The sequence below is a fragment of the Bombyx mandarina genome, chromosome 22, assembly GCF_030267445.1.
Source record: "Bombyx mandarina strain Sakado chromosome 22, ASM3026744v2".
Lineage (NCBI taxonomy): Eukaryota > Metazoa > Arthropoda > Insecta > Lepidoptera > Bombycidae > Bombyx > Bombyx mandarina.
In genome coordinates, this window is record NC_143228.1 from 6,507,614 (window position 1) to 6,526,859 (window position 19,246).

Here is a 19,246-nt window from a genome sequence, read left to right on the forward strand (position 1 = left end):
ACTCTCTACCGTGAATGGAACTGAAACGTCAACTTTGACGTCTACCTTGAAGTTTTTTCATAGTTTTTTCCAAATTATGATTTATTTTTAATGAAATTTTAAAAAATTATATCGCGTAAACCCTGAGTTTCCGTAACTTGAAATTTGGCAAAAAGCTTTCTATTTACGAGTACTATCTAAAAAAAATTTAACCTCCAAATCGATGGACCATAAAGGAAAATCTGGCCTTTTTATCAAATATGTATGTAATCAAAATAAGATTAGTCCAAAAAATCAAGAATAAATATACTGATGCATTCACAATTAAAAGTGCTTTAGAATGTTCATGACACACAGAAACTCAAGATTATTGCGTATCCTTCGTCAAAATCGTTGGAAAACTACATCATGTTCAAATGATTTTACAATTCTCGGAATTGAAACCTCTTGTGATGATACAGGTTGTGCTGTTATTGATGGAACTGGCAATGTTCTTGGAGAGTCTCTTTATTCACAGAATGCAATACATGTAAGATATGGAGGAGTAAATCCTTTCATAGCTCATGAACTTCACCGAGAACACATAGAAACAGCTGTAACTGAAGCACTTTTCACAGCAAGGATTAAAATAAAAGATATTGATGCTGTTGCTGTTACTGTTAAACCTGGATTATTACTCAGTCTCCAAGTTGGAGTTCAGTATGCAAAATATATATGTATGGAGTACAATAAACCTATTATTCCGGTCCATCACATGGAAGCTCACGCTTTAGTAGCTAGGATTTATCACAACTTGCCATTTCCATTTATAGTTTTACTTATATCTGGAGGACATTGTCTTTTGTGTCTTGTTCAGGATGTAAATCAGTTTTTACTTCTTGGAGAATCATTGGACAATGCCCCAGGAGAGATTCTAGACAAAGTTGCCAGAAGAATGAAACTAAAAAATATTAAAGAGTATTCTCAATTGGCTGGAGGCAAAGCAGTAGAGGAGGCTGCTAAGAAAGCTAACAATTCTCAACAATTCCAATTTCCTTTGCCTTTAAATAGAAATAGAGACTGTAATTTTAGTTTCAGTGGTCTTAAAGATTCACTTGTAAGAAAATTAATAAAAAAGGAAAAAGAACATGGTATTACTGGGGATTGTTTGATACCAGAATATAATGATTTATGTGCTTCATTTCAAATTGCCTTAGCTGAACACTTGGGGCATAGACTAGAGAGAGCAATTATCTTCTGTGAGGAAAAGAACTTAATCAATCCTAATAATAAAAATATCGTAGTTTCAGGTGGTGTTGCTTGTAATGATTTTATATTTAAATCAATGCAATTTGTTGCTGGTAAATCTGGTTATAGCTGTTATAGACCTCCACCTAAAGTTTGTACTGATAATGGGATAATGATAGCATGGAATGGTGTAGAAAAACTTAAGAAATCATATCAAATTCAATATGACTTACCACTTAGTGAAATAGATCCTGTTGCACCTTTAGGAAAGAGTTTAATACATGAAGTAAAATGTGCTAATATACCAGTAAAAGTGACAAAATTAACAAACTTGTTATGACATTCTAGATATTTATTTTAAAGTAATAAAATTAAGTAATAACCATATCTTAGCCTTTTATTCAGTCTGCAGATAGTTTGACCTCACAAATTGTCATGTTTATTTTATATCAATTTTATTAAAATATATGTACTATATTAAATATTTATAAGTTTCCCATCCTGATTCCCATAGTAAGAAATGTGAGTTTAGGGTCAGCTGACTGACCACATAAATATACACTAATATAATTGTACTGGAAATGGCTCTATCTATTGCTACATAATAATGAGTATACAAATCTATACAATATCTGGGTCTGGATTGCCTTGTACCCGCAACCTGCCTCTAAAACCTAGAAAATACAAAATATATATTCCATGGCTCTCAGGCAGTGGCTGGACTGCCCTTGACATTGCTGATGTCCATGAGTGAAGGTAACCATGCTGCATCAGGTGGGCTGTATACAAGGGCAATAAAAAAAAATACAGATGTAATTAACAACTTCACTAAGTTATTGAATAACAGCTATAACTTAATGGTTGCATCATTTGTCTGTTTCCAAGTCAATTATTTCCATTGAGAGAAATTTGTTTTCATTCATGAGACTTGTGTAAATAAAATGCTTTATTTTAAACAGCGTTATTTATTGTACAATTCTACATAAATTAATAGTTGATGATTTTCATGCATGTTGGTTAACTATTCCTTCTTCACTTTGGAACAGCTTTCTGGAGGTCTGTAAAGTGATTAATAATTGATTTACTAACAGTTTAAAATATTTTTGTTAATTTACTATAGGGACGCACACGCCAAACTAAATGCAAAAAGGAAATTTTAGTTTCAATCCATTTTCAAGTAATTAGTTTATATAATTGTTAATAAAGGACACACTCACTTTACAAACTTAATAAATTCTAAAATTAAACTAAGATAAGCATTTTAGTTTAGAATTATTAGTGGAACTAATACTAATAACACATTAATGGTTAAGACTGATTTTGACCTAACTTACACCTCTGACTTAGTCCTTTTCATCTGAAAATCACATATAAATTGAAATAAAATAAATTGAGCTAGACTAACAAAATAATTGTATCTAAATATTTTACATGTCCAAATTTAAACTGTTGTAAACCCTGATATTGACATTGAGAAACTTATCAATTAATACGGGAACTTTAACTGATGTAAATTCTAAGTATACTTTAAAACCGTTTCAAGTAAGTATTAAAGGTAGTTTCGAAAAATAGCTTACGTGCAGGTCGTCCGTTGGCCCAAGGTGTGACTCTGACGTGAGATTCGTCACGTTTCAACGCCTCTGCTCGAAATTCTTGCTTTAGTGACCTGCGAAGCACCTTGGCTGCGATGTTTGAGTAGTTTATGTAACTGAAAAAAGTAACCTAGAAAGTTATATTTCTCTGTAATTATAATCAGTTACTATATATATATTTGCTTACGTTAAACCAGCTTGCCTCCAAGCGCTCATTTTGTTAATGTTCTTATTTACTTTTATTCTCAAAAATAAATTGAAATTTTCCTGATTTCCACAGCCAGAGAGTAAAGTGAAATATCCATAGACTACATAAAAAGCGCTTTTTTTTTCCTACCTAAGCTGATAGCCTTGAGACTTGAGAGGCTATTTCAGCGAAAAAAAGCGCAACTACGTACGTATCGTATTCAAAATTGATATGATAATCACAGACATGGACATACAAAGTACTGTGCGTGAAATACATAACGAGAACCTCACAACTATTTCTGGGAATTAAAATCACCCGTTAGAACCATATGGGTATTGATTAATTTTAGCAGAGAGTGTAAAATTGTTCATGGACATTGTTCATTTGAGAGTTAAAAAAAGATATATTGATTACATTATTTTAATTGGATTGGTACTTTTTTTAATAACAATATTTTTCACTAAAATTGCAGTTCCACAAACCCATACCTACTTTAATCTCCAAGACCAATGCATCCCGGGATATTTTAAAATATTTTACAGGCTTTAACCGCGTTTCTGAGACTGCAGCGAGTGATATTTATTTAGTAAGTGTTTCCCAAGTGATTTAATATGAATGACATTTTTTTATTACTTTTGTAGACAGACGAGCATATGACTTACCTGGTGGTAAGTAGTCACCGTCAATGATCGAAATTAGCAATGTCAGGGGCAAAAATAATTCGAATTCGAGTTTTTTTCGATTTTTTGCTTTTTCTGAGAAGATTTACTATAGGAACATATATATATATATATATATTTTTTCACCATCGGAAAGTAGAGATTTCAACGAACAGAATACATACTAACTTTTTGAAAAAAGCTGATATTTTGACGGATGAATTTTCGATTGAAAATTAGGGTGCTTTTTCGATATTAATTCAAAATAAGGTGAAAAAATAAATATTTCTAATCAAATAAATTGCAGCGTATTTGGGACATAAAAAGGTAAGTTTTCACCAAATTTCGTGAAAAATAATTTAAACAAAAAAACCAAAAACTTGGTTTTGTGAATTTTTCACATAAATTTTGAGGTTATGTGAAAAAAGTGTAAATACAAAAGTTTTAGATCTTTTTATTACCTACAACTTTGCCATTTGACTTTTTTCCATAGGACATTTAGTTAACCCCCCCCCCATCCCCTTCCCGACCTTAGATCGCCCGTAAATAAATTTTCCTTCCATTTTTATAATATTGTCCTCCTTTTCTAATGGGTTTCATCCTACTATTTTTTTTTCAATTTTTATTATTTTTAAAGGCTTCTACCCTGGTCTATAATAAATACGGCCATTGCCAGCTGACTGACAAAGCCTGCGCATGCCGGTAGGCAGCGGCTTGGTCGTTAGGCAGCGGCTTGGCTCTGCCCCTAGTATTGCTGAAGTCCATGGGCGACGGTAACCACTCACCATCAGGTGGGCCGTATGCTCGTCTGCCTACAAGGGTAATAAAAACAATGCGCAATGTAGGCGTGAGGTGATGGTTTGCTTATTAGATATAAAATAATTAATAATTGGGAATTTAATTGTTTTTATGATCGAACAATTACCAATAGTCGTCGAACAAACGATAATTGATCAAAACTAATTAATCTGAGCGATAAAAATAAAGATATCTAGTAAGAGGGGGCAACTTAAGGGTGATCATTTGTTTAATTAATTATAAATAAATAAAAGATGAACAAACAATTTTTACATTCGAACGTTAACGAAACAACGACGAACAAATAATTAAAAATAAAAAAAATCCGAAATAAAAAAAGGGGGCTAAATTCAGTGAGCCCACCTAAAGTGAAAGTAAGGAAAATCTGGAAAGTTGATCGTGATCAAAGTTGTCGAAAGTTGTCAGTTGTCAGTTGTCAAGAATAGCAAATAGCAATTCATATTTCGTCCATAAATAGGTAGGTACCTAAATCCGAATTTTTCGATTTGTTTACTTCGTTTAAACGCATCTGTAATAATTGTAAAACAAATTAATCTAATTAAATCGATTAAATACTCTAAAAAATTCCGAAAAAGAGAAGAATTCGGAAATCGTTACTTAGGTCTTTACGCTTATATTCAGTCGACAAACGTTTCGAGTTGGCACTTCGATCATTTTATCCATATGCTTAAATCATATCCATTTAAACAGGATTATGTTAAAAAATAACGAATGACTCGATTTAAAGTACTCAGCTTTACCTAACAGTGTATGTCAGTTTAAATTTACACAATTCTTATAATTTATTGTAGAAGAAATGGATGCTGCCGATCGTCTCCTACAAAACGACGAGCGTAAGCCCCGTGATAACTCAGATGGAATAATATTCGCACCGCCTAAACCTTCAGTTAAACGTGATATTACGAATGAATGTCAGTTGTTTATAAAAGCTGAGGATGGTGGAGGAGATGCATCAATAAAAATCAATGAAAATATGCCCGGGGAGAACAGTGGTAAAATTTAGAAAATTTGTGAAATCTTTTGTAGTACATTAAGTAATAACTAACGATATGTTGAAAGATATAAAAGGGTGTAATTCATTATCAAAACATATGTATTTTTCATAAAAACATACTACTCTTTTAATGATTTCATCATATAACCATAATATTGGTAAAATGTTGAGCAGGTACCAAGCTTTGTAATTGTTTTAATTAGTTAACAGTGCCTTTTTAGAGTTACTTTTTACCACACACATCTGGCTCTTGAATGAACTGTTCTGCACTATATTTCCTGAATGCTATATGTCATTCTCCAAACAAGACTTGCAGAAAGTATTCAGTAGTAGGTAGTGATTTGGCTGTGCCCCCCTGGCATTGTTAACATCCATGAGCAAAAGTAACCATGCCAACATATGGGCCAATATATATATGGGCCTATAGAGGCCAAAACAATTTATATAACAAAAATAGATTTTGCATAATTACAGGTAGTGGTATGTATTATGAGGGTATATCATATTGTCTATTTTTGCTGTCATACAGTTATTCCAGCTTGAAGGAGAGGACAGCTGGTATACTAAAAAGTTGATACTTCAACCTCAGGTCTCATAGTGAGTGGAGGCATTCATATTGTTATTTTTTGTATAGCTGTAATTTCACTGCAATAGTTTGAATGAAATTCCTATCCACCTTATATTATGCAATCAGAATTTGAATTGATTGGTCAGCAATAGAGGAGCTTTCCCTAAATAAATACTATTTACCTAATCATATTAATTATTTGGTTTTCATAATTAATACATGTGTTTAGTAGGTAGCATTTGTAAATTAATTTATTTCTTAATAAAATCACTATTAGTAAGTACTCTTATATTGATAATTTAATTTAAAAAAAAACATTATTTGATATACTCATTTAGAACTTTATCAAATATGTGAAATAATTAGTAATAATTTCAATTTAATTAAGAAATAAAAATAATAATTTCAAAAGTGCAGTAATGTCACTAATGTTACATATATGTAGAATCAAGTGTAAACAATGTTGAAAACGTGTAACATACATTACTATGAAATGAATCAAAATTAATAGGTATGTCATTCAAATAAAGCACATTTTCTAAAAGTGGAATATGTACAATATATTATAGGCACATAGTGGCTTCTTAAATATATTTGCAATAAGGTATATAGCCTAGAAAAGTTTTGCAAATGGGATAGATAACTAGTCTAGCAAAATTTTATAATAGGGTAGATGATTGGGCTAGTATAGCATAGGCAGTTTGGCACCAATAGTATAATTGTGAAGGATCTTAATGTAACTTAATATCTTAGGGGATCATAATATGGACCAAAAGTAAATAATCTATCTAATAGAGCATATAATAAAACTTGAAGTGCTTAATTGCAACCAGTCACATAAAAATAAATTAGATATAAATACATGTATAATGTAATATGACAATGACAATGTGTTACACTTGTAGTTTTTGGTTTTATTTCAGGAAAACCAAAGTTTGTAACATCAACTCCTGATGAAAAAAAGGAAAGCCCTTCTGAAAATCAAATTGCTGATTCTAATCCAGAATGTGATATGGAAGGTAATATGAAACAAAGCCTCCATTGCCGAATTCATTAACCCCATAAAATGAGATATAGAAAAATTACTTACTGGATGGTCGAGCTCATGATCCACCTGGTGTTAAGTGGTTACCGGAGCCTATAGATAGCCCATATACAACGTAAATGCCGCCACCTACCTTGAGATATGAGTTCTTAGAAGTTTTTACAGTACAATGGCTACCTCACCCTTCAAACCAAAATGCATTGCTGCTTCACGGCATAAATAGGCAGGGGGGTGGTACCTACCCATGCGCACTCACAAGACGGGGTACCACTAGTAATTACGCAAATTATAATTTAGTAGTAGTAACCCAAGTAGTACCCAAAGTAGATTAACATGCAAACATTATTGCCTTATGTAATTTTTATCACTTGACAATCGGTTTTTTTGTCTGAAATAAAAATGAAGTACATATATGCATGTTTTCAGGTGTTCCAGAACTACCTTTAGATGAAGGATTGCCTAGCACTGTCACAGTACTAGATGCGCCTGATGGCGGAAAGGTATATTTAATCGGTACTGCACATTTCAGTCTACAATCACAAGAAGATGTATCTCGGGTTTGTAGTCAAGACATTAATTAAATAAGCTAAGTCCATATTATAATATGCAAAAATGTTACTTATGTTGGCACTATTCTATTAGCCCACAGATGTACACTGTTGGATATAGGCCTCCCCCAAGTCTCGCCACAAAGATCGTTCCTTGAACTTGATAATTAATGTAGTTCCAAACTTAAATTAAACTAATGATTGAAAATTGAATGTTGTTATAGTGTTTTATGACATTTAGGTACAAACATTTAAGTTTTTTGTATAGTAAATTTATATTTCAGGTAATACAAGAAGTAAAGCCCCACATTGTTACAGTTGAGTTATGCGTTCAGAGAACCAATATTTTATTGCTCGATGAAGAAGTCATTCTTAGAGAAGCTAAAAATATTAATATCAAGAAAATAAGGTCGGTATTTTGTGTCTTTTAAAAAAGGACTATTTATTTTCCATTAAACCTTACTAGTTTCATAAGTGACTTTTTTTTAAACTGTTTTAATAATAATAATAACGTTTTTACTTTAGAACATGAAACTTAGTCTTTAATTTAATGTGTTGTTTTCAGGGCAACAATGGCTCAAAATGGTGTGTTCAATGGACTCATGTACATTCTTCTCTTAAATATGTCTGCTCATATCACCAGAGAGTTAGGCATGGCACCTGGTGGGGAATTCCGACGTGCTATGGCAGAGGTGATTATCTATACTGCTATAAAACCATATTAAAAGTACATCCCTACTGTATTTCTTCACTGAAGATGCTTACAAAAGCAAGATTTAACTATGTGATCTACTTAACTCTTGCGATTGAAGTAAATTTTATCCAAGACAAATATTCCTAAAAAACCTCTTTTTTTTTCAGGCGAAAAAGATTCCGAACTGTGTTGTACAACTCGGTGACAGAGCGATCGACGTTACCTTGCATAGAGCTATCGCGTCACTCTCCTGGGGACAGACTATAAGATTCATATGGCATTTACTTACATCTAATCAAACTATAAGGTAATCTTTGACAGTAAGGTTGTCAACTCTTAAACCTGACCATGAATCCTAATGACCTATTATTATTTATATATAATTATTATCAGACCTATAGTATTTGCTAGCTTAACAAATAAACATTAATTTCCGTTAATCTCAAGGTAAACCGTATATTAGTCCCGTTTTGGTTTGCTATACAGTGAATGTTGTTCTCAAACATCTGCATGTAAAAATGAAAAAATTCTGAAGCGTAGATGTCGCGTTCGTTTTCTGATTCGCATTAGGAATAATATTTTTAGAATTCTTAGTGTTGTGTATATTTTTTACAGCTTAGAAGAAGTGGAAAAATGTAAACAGAAGAAAATGTTGGATGATATGCTGGAGGAAATGGCTGAAGAATTTCCCGCATTAAAGCAAGTGTTTGTAGTTGAAAGAGATATGTTCCTGTGTCATTCCCTGCAAGTAGCTGCTTTGCAGCCGCGTAAGTACCTATCGATGATTCGATAAAAACAATCCTAAAAAAGTATCGTCTCCATCAGTTTCAGTACCCGTATCTTTTACGTATCATTCGTCAATTGGGGGGATATAGGGGGAAACTAATTGTTAATTAATCGAGGGAAAACCATATTATGTTGTGTTATATATTGTGTTTATATTATTGTACTCTCCAGTATCAAGTATATAGGAACTGGGTGCATTCTAGATACATTCTGGATCCAACACAGTCACTCATTCCCACTTAGCTACACTCTACTTTGTATAAGTATTGTGTGAGGGACTGTCGCTGTAAATGTCTATGGCCTCCGGTAATCACTTAACACCAGGCAAGCCGTTTGTTCCTCCACCCGTCTAAGCTTAAAGAAAACATATTTCGAAATGTCAATTATATTGTACAATGAGAGTGCGACCCCTGAAACTAGAGCGGCTTGAAGTAGCACTTAATTCACGCAATTTTAACATTTTTAGCCATTGCGTCATCATCCACAGTCCGTTTCCAGAGATCTTTTTTGCCACGTACCATCCGACTTTGGAATGAGCTCCCCTCCGCGGTGTTTCTCGATCGCTATGACATGTCCTTCTTCAAACTAGGCTTGTGGAGAGTATTAAGCGGTAGGCAGTGGTCTGATTTTGCCCCTGGCATTGCTAAGGTGCATGAGCGATGGTAACCACTCACCATCCGCTGGGCCGTATGCTCGTCTGCCTGCAAGGGCATAAAAAAAGACTTTTCTGTTACTTTCTGACGGATATTTTACTTTCATCTTGGATATAGTTCGTGAACTACCGTCAAATGCGTATGCTATTCGAAAAATTGGTACTCGTCTACGGGAAGTTGAACGAACACCGTCGTATTCGTTTCTTATTTTTCCTACCTATTCGCTGGTAGTCTAAGGGACTATTCCACTACGCGCGAATGGGTGATAAGGTCACGGGTTCAATCTGAGAGAATTTGCTAATATCAGCCCTAGCAAAAGCAGTGCTTCGCAGAATCTACCACCGGATCGGAATCACGACCCAATGAGAAAATCAGGCGAGAAACTCAGTGGGATGTGTCTGTGATGTCCCGATACGAGTACAGTAGATGTTTTATTCCGTAGAACTCAACTGCATAAAATAAATGAAGACATAAGTGGGTGAAGGGGATTTGATACAATTTGTTAATTTTGAGCAAACGGACAACAAAGAACAATGGCAGCTTTCTATACAACATTTTACCTGACATCTATTTGAGGCGTCTTGAAACAAAAAAATACTAAAACGATAGGAATAACATAGCTTAAGCTTAATCAGAAATATTTTTGGTATTAGAAAGTCACAAAAAAAAGATATCAACGTGTTTACTTTATAATTTGAGGTTATCTATCAATAAATAGATGTCTCTGATTTTTGTAGGCACATACTATAACAAATTGAAAAAATAGGTAAATGATATGTTTAAATAACATTTTTAGTTTCCTTATCATAGATGAACCAAGGATACACTTATAATAGTACTCGAGTAGGTACCCTTAGCAATTGCAGAGCTACCTAGGTACATATACATACCTATTATATCGTTTGTTCTTTCTTCTTTGTAAATGTGTAAAAATGTGTGTCAGAGATAGGTACTTTTAACCTTTTGAACGAATTAGTCACACATTTGCGACAAACGAAGGCTTGCAAAGCTAATTTACTATTGTAGAATTATTTTGTCCGTGCAGTTTGGGTCATAAAAAATCGGAGCGGTGAAGCGAGTATTTCGCTCTCTCTTCCACTCACGAGCCTTATGGACCGGCATAGTCATGCGCATTATGTCAGTTGTTATACTGTTCAAGTCATTGTCATCTGCAGTGCTGGCATTACTATTACATATTTAGTTATTTAAGTACTAAAATTGTAACAAAGGATAATTAATATTATTATTTTCATTTTAAATACTTTATGAATATTATTCATTATCAAAAAATATTGCTTTTTTGTCCCAATAGTATAAATGCCATCCTTTACAAATGTATTATACCGGAAGTACACAAAAATCGAATTAAAAGCTTATTAAATTAACATTTTTTCGTGGCTTTGCCACGTAAATCTAACATCGTATAAAAAACGAGCAAATGAAATGATGAAGTTTCGTTTATGTCTTAATCTAAGACGCCTTTTAAAACATTCAGGTAAAAAATTGCCATTGTTCTTTTTGTTACTTGTACTTTTTCGACGTTCATTACGTGTCATTTCTAAAAATATCCTTTAAACTCAAAGTTTTAAGGTCTAATATGGTTTATAGGCACACAGCACCTTCATTTAATGTTAAAACTGAAAAATCTTAAAAATGGTACTTAACCTCTTAACTTACTTTAACTCATGTCTTAAAATATTAGTTGTGTAAACTATGATAATAATAATAAAAATTGGCTGTTAGGTCACGAGCCTTGTCGCATCGTGGGAGTCGTTGGGATCGGCCACGTCGGCGGCATCGTGGAGCACTGGGGCAAGATCAAGCCAGAAGACATTCCGCCTTTGTTACTGTAAGTTCATTTGAATTTTTGTCATCACGAAGATAAAAATATTGTTTGGTATTGTTACGCGCTGGTGTTCGAGATAAATAAAAATTCTACCGAAGTATAAATTAAAACTGCATTAACACTTAGAACACTCACGGCACGCTTTAATAGTAATCTTTAATATCTTTTTTAATTTAATCTTTAATAATAAATTTATTTAATAATAATCCCGTAATTAGTGTTACGCCGGTAAGAGTAACGCCATCTATCGTCAAATACTGGTGGTAGGATCTCTTGTGAGTCCGCGCGGGTGGGTACCACCACCCTGCCTATTTCTGCCGTGAAGCAGTAATGCGTTTCGGTTTGAAGGGTGGGGCAGCCGTTGTAACTATACGCGAGACCTTAGAACTTATATCTCAAGATGGGTGGCGCATTTACGTTGTGGATGTCTATGGGCTCCAGTAATCACTTAACACCAGGTGGGCTGTGAGCTCGTCCACCCATCTAAGCAATAAAAAAAAATAGCCGAACGAATATCGAAGGATCTAGTAACATCTAGAACGCTCGAGACGCAAAACGCCATCTATTGTCAGATAGCAGAAACGCATATCGAAAATACTCGTCTTGTGAGGAATGTTCTCGATAGTTCTAGGGATGTCTTTTCGGCTATAAAAGCGTTGCAGAGATGGTACGCAGTTTGTTAGTAATCGGAACTACTCGAAGCGAAACAACGAACGGACTACCTGAAGCAAAGCGGAAGAAGCGAATTGAGAATTTTAAAGTGTTTGTGAAGTGTTTTAAGTATTCTAAGTGCTAATACAGTGTTAATTTGTACTTCGGTAGAATTTTTATTTAAGCGCAACGACATTGAGTGCACCAGGTCGATGTCTAGTTTAATTACAATAATGGCCGTCTTATATTTCGAACCGGAATTTGTGAATGTCAGCTAGCACGCAACTTATTACTCTAATGACAAAAAAAACGTTATTTTTTAATAGGTCGAATTTGAAATATGTCGCCTACGAATGGCGACTATCAAGCAGGACCGGCTAGTCTGACGTTAAAGGCTTCGTCAAACAGAATGTGTATTAAAATACTGGATAATGCCCGAAAAATTTATAGAATTTGTTAGAAAATACCCATGCTTATACAATGCCACATCTGAATCACTCCATATCTTAATACTTTTAAATTTTCAGACTGAAACAGAAAGGCACTATGATTTGGCGGATGTTACTTTGCGTCAAGGAGCGTTAGGCTCATCTAGTAAATTTGTATGACATGAAAAGAGCGCGACGTTAAAACGCAGCGCTAAGTACGCGTCAGAATGCTAAACTGACGGCGCGCTATGACACTGAGATCACGAGATGTGATGTACTACTATAGTAATAAACTGTCAAACAGAGCGCCAGCGCTAGGAGTACGCAACGCTCTGTCACGGTGTTAGGACGCCTTGACGTCAGGCGTTGTAATTTTTTACAAATTTTATTTTAGCGTCCGAGTGAATGTGTATTAAAATACTGGATAATGCCCGAAAAATTGATAGTAATAGTTAGAAAATGCCCATGCTTATACAATGCCACATCTGAATCACTCGACATCTTAATACTTTTAAATTTTCAGACTGCTATAATAAGGCACTATGATTTGGCGAATGCGTTGCGTCAAGGAGCGTTGGACTCATCTAGTCAATTTGTGTGACATGAAAAGAGCGCGACGTTAAAACGCAACTCTAAGTACGCGTTCTGTTTGACGAAGCCTGTGCGAGTTCTTTAACGCTCTCGATAGCGTAACAGTTAATTTAAATGTCTATGGATTTGGAACGTTTGCCGCTAGGGGCGCTGTTCCGACTGCACACAAAGGACAATGCCCAAAAGTGGGCCAACTTTATGTCTAAACTATTTGTACTTGAAAAACTATGCCTTATTTTTTCACGTTGTTTAGTTTATGTATCAACATTTCTTTCATCCTGGCATTGTTTTACAAAAAAATAAATTACTTATTTGATAACATTCCAAAACTGAGTGCCATAGTTTTTAAATTCGCCAATAGGCAAAGGGCTTAGCCCATACAGCCTTATAGTAAACCTATATGCTGCCACACGAAAGAGTTGTCTGTCACTTGAACAACCAATTAAAAAAAATTGCTAATGGCAATAATTCACAGACTTTTTAGTTTATTTTTGTTCAATTCCATATTTATATATTGTAATAATAATTATTACTTAAAACCATGAATTATTTGATATTTTTAGATATTAATGATTCCATTAGTAAAAATCTCAATGGCCTACCATTACTCTATTCTTATTATATATGATCAGAGAGTTTTGGCCGCAACCCGAGTGAAGCGTCACTTGAAGTTTTATTTTAATGTTTTTTAATAGTTTATTGTGATGTATAATATATAAATTGGGTGTTGTTTTGTGTATTAAACGTCAATAATCGTTGTTCACGATTATTGAGGCATTGGAATAAAACTGTGGCCAACATAGCATTGACTGTTTTTTTTTTTCAAGATAAAAGGTCTGCGGAAATTCGCGCTCACTCAATGTGCTATTCATCGAGTTGACGTCAAACTTCCAAAAAGCAATAAAAAGAGATACACCGGCTTTTTATTGACATTAAAAAAATATAACTACCACAGACTAGGCTGTATAGGCTACGCTCTTTGCTTAATTATTGGCGAATTTAAAAACAACAACAACAATATCGTTGCCGGCTTCCGGATTTTCATTTCATTTTATTATTATTATGAGGATATAATAATGTACTGTAATAAATAATGTAATGTAATAATAAAATGTACGTAAGGGCTTAATTCTAGCAACATTAACCACAATTAATATATTTAATACTATAAATAATGATGTGAGCGATTATTGATTTCGAAGAAAACTTAATTTTAGCTGCAGAAAAAAACAGATTCCTCTTAAACCTGTGTGAGAATATAAAAATCGTTTTCTGAATATGAAACGATATTTCTTTGTCTATCAAGTTGTTTGTCAATTAAGTTAAAACCATCATCACTCGACAACTTTTTTTAGGGGCCCAATCGCTCTTAGAAAATGGGCATTGTCCTTTGAGTTAACTTTACGCTATCGAGAACGTTAAAAAATCACACTAGGCACACTGGTGCGCGCTAAGTACGCGTTCTGTTTGACGAAGACTTAAAAGACATGCTTGTGTTGTGTACAGAGTACCGCCACCGTCGTTGTCGACCCGCGTGCTGCGCTCGAGCGTGCGCGTGGCGTGCGTGTGCGGCGTGCTGTACGCCGCCTACCGGCTGTTCCCACGCCGCCTGCTGCCCTGATATTAAGGTACCTACAGATCGGATTACGGATCGTACGGATTACATTCCCTCCAGCGAGAAAACGTTCGTTGAAAGGAATCTACACAAAACATAATAACGATTTTATTAAAGTGTGTTATTATTAATTTTTGGACAAACAAGCAACAACAGATTTAGATGATTTAATTTGAAACGTACGGTTTGCGGGACGGAGAATGATAGACTTAGTACTTTACTCCAATTTAGTTATCCGTTTGTTTATATAGTGTAATATTGAATTTACCTATTCAAATACGTTCACGGACTGTGGATAAGCAAAGACCGAATTAATAGATAGATAATATGATTAAAAATTGTAACACTAGAAAACCGTTCACTGGAGGGAATCTACTCAAAATATAATAACGATTTTATTAAAGTGTGCTATTAATTTTTTGGACAAACAAGCAGCAACAGATTTAGATTAATTTTACACAAACTAATGATTTGTGGGGCGAAGAATGATAGACTAAGTACTTTGCTCCAATTTAGTTATCCGTTAATTTATATAGTGTAACATTAAATTTATCTACTCAAATAAACTCATGGACTGTGGACAGGCAAAGACCAAATTAATAGATAGATAATATAACTAAAAACTATAACACTGAATCCTAGAACGTATACAGACAATTAACTAGTGCAACCTATTGTATTTGTAAACGAATATATTTTAAACTAATTAATAATCAAAAACGGATGTTTGATATAACTTCACGTTCAGACAGGCCCCCCAATTTATGCATGTAGGTAATGTTTAACATGAACTCTTAGATCATCGAGATATTATCGAAATCTTCATACATTTATTTTATATTTTAGAGGATTATTAATTTATGTAAAGACAAACTAGAAGTGTTGATAACTATACGTCTTTTCGTATCCCCACGATCCACAAACAGTGCTTTTAGTTACCTCAAGCACCAGTAAGTTAATCCATAGACACAGCCCAATGAGTTTCTCGCCGGATCTGCTCAGTGAATCGCCATTCCGATCCGGCGGTACATTCTGCGAAGCACTGCTCTTGCTAGTGCTAGTATTAGCAACGTCCTCAGGTTAGAGCCCCGTGAGCTCACCTACTCGCTCAGTGAATCTAGTATGATCCCTCGAGGTCACTAGAATCTATATAAATATATAAAAATGAATTGCTGTTCGTTAGTCTCGCTAAAACTCGAGTACGGCTGGACCGATTTAGTTAATTTTCGTCTTGAATTATTTGTGGAAGTCCAGAGGTTTAAAAGGTAGATAAATATGAAAATGCTCGGAATTAAATAAAAATAACAATTTTGTTTTCCCTTCGATGTGTCCCCCGTCGGACGGATTCCTTTTATTTGTTTTAAGTTTATTTTACACAAAAGCTTAGGTCTTTTATTTATCGATTGAGGCACTACGAAGTCTGCCGGGTCAGCTAGTAGGTAATAAAAAAATAAAAAAATAAAAAGTGGTACATAACTACGGCAGTTTGTTTCAGTTGGCAACACGTCGACGTCGATTTGAAGGCTACGAAACTTGTCTGTCGGCTCACATTTTACGTCCGGACGAGCGCGCCTGCCTCAATGATAAGATGTAACATGTTCGCAAGTCGTTAAAAACACTTTTACGTTTTGTTTCTCTTTTATTTTACTAAAGACGATTTTCCGTGACCACGGAAATTGTAAAGTCTGCGTTAAAAATAGAGAATTGTAAAAAAAATATAACATTAAAAACAAAAGATTAAACCGTAAAATTGTTTTTGATCTTGTCTATGATTATGTAACGAAACCCTTGAAAATGGAAACTAAGTTCGCAAATTTTATTAATAAACGAAAAAAGAAAAATTAGAATTAAAAACAAAAACAAATTAAATAAATATGTATAAGGAAAATAGGTTATTATAATCCTTGTTAAGGTATATCACTTGCGCAACATACACATATTATACTGAACTTAAATGTTGCGCATGTGCGCAATTTAATATTATTACTTCACTGCTGAATATTACTTATCGGTTCTAATTACCGTTTTACGGGATCCAGTTTCGATTTCCGGTTAGATTCAATATTTATTTTAGAAAAATATTTCCTTTGCACCAATTAATTCCATCGTTTTAATTGGCAAGCATTAATGAGTCTCACTCCTACTACGTACCATTGAGTTGCATTTCCTTTGAAAATGACTTCGTATTGTGGTAGTATGAATTATAATGTGAAACTATAGTCTGGTTGGCGCTAGATAATGTATCCCAGCATGGCGGACCGCAAATCAATTTACGAATTTTAGGAATATACTTTTTTCCCTACCTATTCGTTAGTAGTCTAAGGGGCTATTCCGACATCTTCGACGTAAATGCCGCCACCCACTTCGAGACATAAGTTCTAAGGTCTCAGATTTTATAGTACATATAAACAAATAAACTTTACAATAAAACAAAAGTATAGTGCTATGAGTCATTGTACTGGAGCGGTTAAGGACACGTAAGGATACGCCGAAGATGCCTCAAGACTGCGGTCGCTACCCAAAGTGGCCTTTTGTACATTAAGCTCTCGTTGCAAAAGCGTTTTGCGCATTCGAATTTAAAATTTTGTTCTTATGTTACAAATTAATAACTTTCAACAATAACAATTTATAATATACATACCTACAAGACGATGATTTTGCTCCATTTGTTGTATTTAAAATGCAAGTTTAAATAAACAAGTTGTATTTTGATAATTGTCTTGTAATTTTTGTTACAGTAAGTACTGGAGAGTACTTAATACACTGTAGTATTTATATACTATTAATTATATATCCTGACTTATTATATAATGTAATGTTTCCTAGTACTTTCTGTTAAGTTTTTGTTTTTTACGCTTATTGCAATAATACCTAATTGAGTCAAAATTTTACAGTAAGGACTGTGATAATTTAAAAGGTAAAAAAAATCCATCCATGTTATTATAGATAGATCGTAGAATTTATATAATTGAATACAGTTTGTATCTAATTCATATTTTTAGTATTAATTAAAACATCGTGTTAGGCAGGACTATGTACTCAACTATTTGAGTTTTAACTGAATAAAAATAATAATTACCTAGTGTATTACTGAATAGTACGTATTTGCTCGTAGCAAGTACTAGGTAGTCGTTAAGAATTGGATTTGCGAACAGTATACACAGATAATTAGAACTTTAAGGCACAGCTTCTGTTTAGCTTTTTGTTTATTATTTTACAGTTTTTGAACTGAACAAATAAGATATTTTAATCTAAAACCACCATTCATAACAACAAGCGTTTATTGCTTAATTAAATAATTCTTTGTAGATTTTAACGAAGGGAAGTTGGTGTGTTGCCTTATTTAAAAAAAAAGAAATTAATATGGCAATACTTTTCGGAGGATGCTATTGTGTTGCCTTATTAAAAATGAAACAAATAATGGCAATGTTTTACGGATTGACGATAGAAGTCTTTAACCCAGCACGTAAATACTGATTGTGGGTTGCTTCTGTGTGAAGAGCTTAGTATTGGTGGATTACCTAAATCATGTGTGAAGCTTATAATGGTAATGTGTGTACGAAAAGCCGTAAAATTCTAGAAGAAAGTTATTTAAAATTAATTGAACAACAAACGACAAACACCATAAACTCTATTGTTATTTTTCGAATTACATAAAAAGAAGAGTTTGTTTGTTCGTTTTCTATGCGTTAATCCCATTGAATTGAAACTTCTATAGGGGGGTAGATGCTATTAATTTGCATTGAAAATGTCTGGTCTAATATCATGAATGTACTACAATTACTATCGTTATTTGCGAGTAGATTCAATAAATATGTTTATTATCGTTTATGTAATATATAAATTAAATATGTTTATTTTCGAACAGAGATAACGACAGCCAAGCGTGACAGAGATTCACTGGTCGTCCTGCTGAACTGTATAAGAATAATATTAAATGAAACTTATGAATATGGATAGGTGTATCTCATCTAATGTATAAGAAGATTTCTATTCCTTATGACTATGTAGTTAGTTAAATATACATGTAGTTGTATATCGTTCAAACAATACTATGGAATTTATTACTATTATTTTATGCTGGTTGTTTCTCAATATTAATACATTAAATATAATAGAGTACAATGAACATGTTACCATCTTTGAAATGAACGTTAGGTCTAAATTTTGTAAGTTTAATTTAAAATTTGCCAATAAATATCTTATTAGTTACTGAGAGTTGCTTTTTATTCCGCTTCCATTCCACACGCAGCTATGCGTTTCGGTTCGAAGTAAAGTAACAGTAATATAACAAAAACAGTGTCCTTGCGGATGATCTCTGCTAGGATCACAGGTTGTTACTTTCGACCCTCTTCCTAACG

General features: G+C 33.7%; 3 protein-coding genes across 6 annotated transcripts; 2 read left to right on the plus strand and 1 right to left on the minus strand.

Moving 5' to 3' along the window:
* Positions 1-3: 3 nt before the first annotated feature.
* LOC114243146 (tRNA N6-adenosine threonylcarbamoyltransferase, mitochondrial) lies at positions 4-1,593 on the plus strand. The gene has a single exon (XM_028174529.2). The coding sequence runs from the start codon at positions 320-322 to the stop codon at positions 1,544-1,546; it is 1,227 nt and encodes a 408-aa protein (XP_028030330.2). The 5' UTR covers positions 4-319; the 3' UTR covers positions 1,547-1,593.
* Positions 1,594-2,151: 558 nt separating this feature from the next.
* On the minus strand, positions 2,152-3,146 carry sun (ATP synthase subunit epsilon stunted). 3 transcript variants are annotated; one of them, XM_028174473.2, is made up of 4 exons: positions 2,986-3,146; positions 2,784-2,914; positions 2,541-2,563; positions 2,152-2,264 (listed from the first exon to the last, which is right to left on the minus strand). In XM_028174473.2, exons 1-3 carry the CDS (start codon positions 3,012-3,014, stop codon positions 2,550-2,552), a joined length of 174 nt encoding a protein of 57 aa, XP_028030274.2. In that variant the 5' UTR covers positions 3,015-3,146; the 3' UTR covers positions 2,152-2,264; positions 2,541-2,549. The 3 variants fall into 3 exon arrangements, with proteins under 3 accessions (XP_028030274.2, XP_028030273.2, XP_089592960.1); XM_028174472.2 differs by lacking the exon at positions 2,541-2,563; XM_089736834.1 differs by lacking the exons at positions 2,152-2,264; positions 2,541-2,563 and having other exon boundaries at positions 2,719-2,914.
* Positions 3,147-4,799: 1,653 nt separating this feature from the next.
* Positions 4,800-19,101, plus strand: LOC114243079 (traB domain-containing protein). Of its 2 annotated transcripts, none has more exons than XM_028174440.2 (11): positions 4,800-4,923; positions 5,258-5,458; positions 6,952-7,047; positions 7,500-7,630; positions 7,906-8,030; positions 8,187-8,313; positions 8,483-8,622; positions 8,931-9,082; positions 11,498-11,603; positions 14,777-14,898; positions 16,381-19,101. In XM_028174440.2, the coding sequence occupies exons 2-10, from the start codon at positions 5,263-5,265 to the stop codon at positions 14,889-14,891; spliced, it is 1,188 nt and encodes a 395-aa protein (XP_028030241.2). In that variant the 5' UTR covers positions 4,800-4,923; positions 5,258-5,262; the 3' UTR covers positions 14,892-14,898; positions 16,381-19,101. The 2 variants fall into 2 exon arrangements, with proteins under 2 accessions (XP_028030241.2, XP_028030242.2); XM_028174441.2 differs by lacking the exon at positions 4,800-4,923 and adding an exon at positions 4,929-5,067.
* The last annotated feature ends 145 nt before the right edge of the window (positions 19,102-19,246 follow it).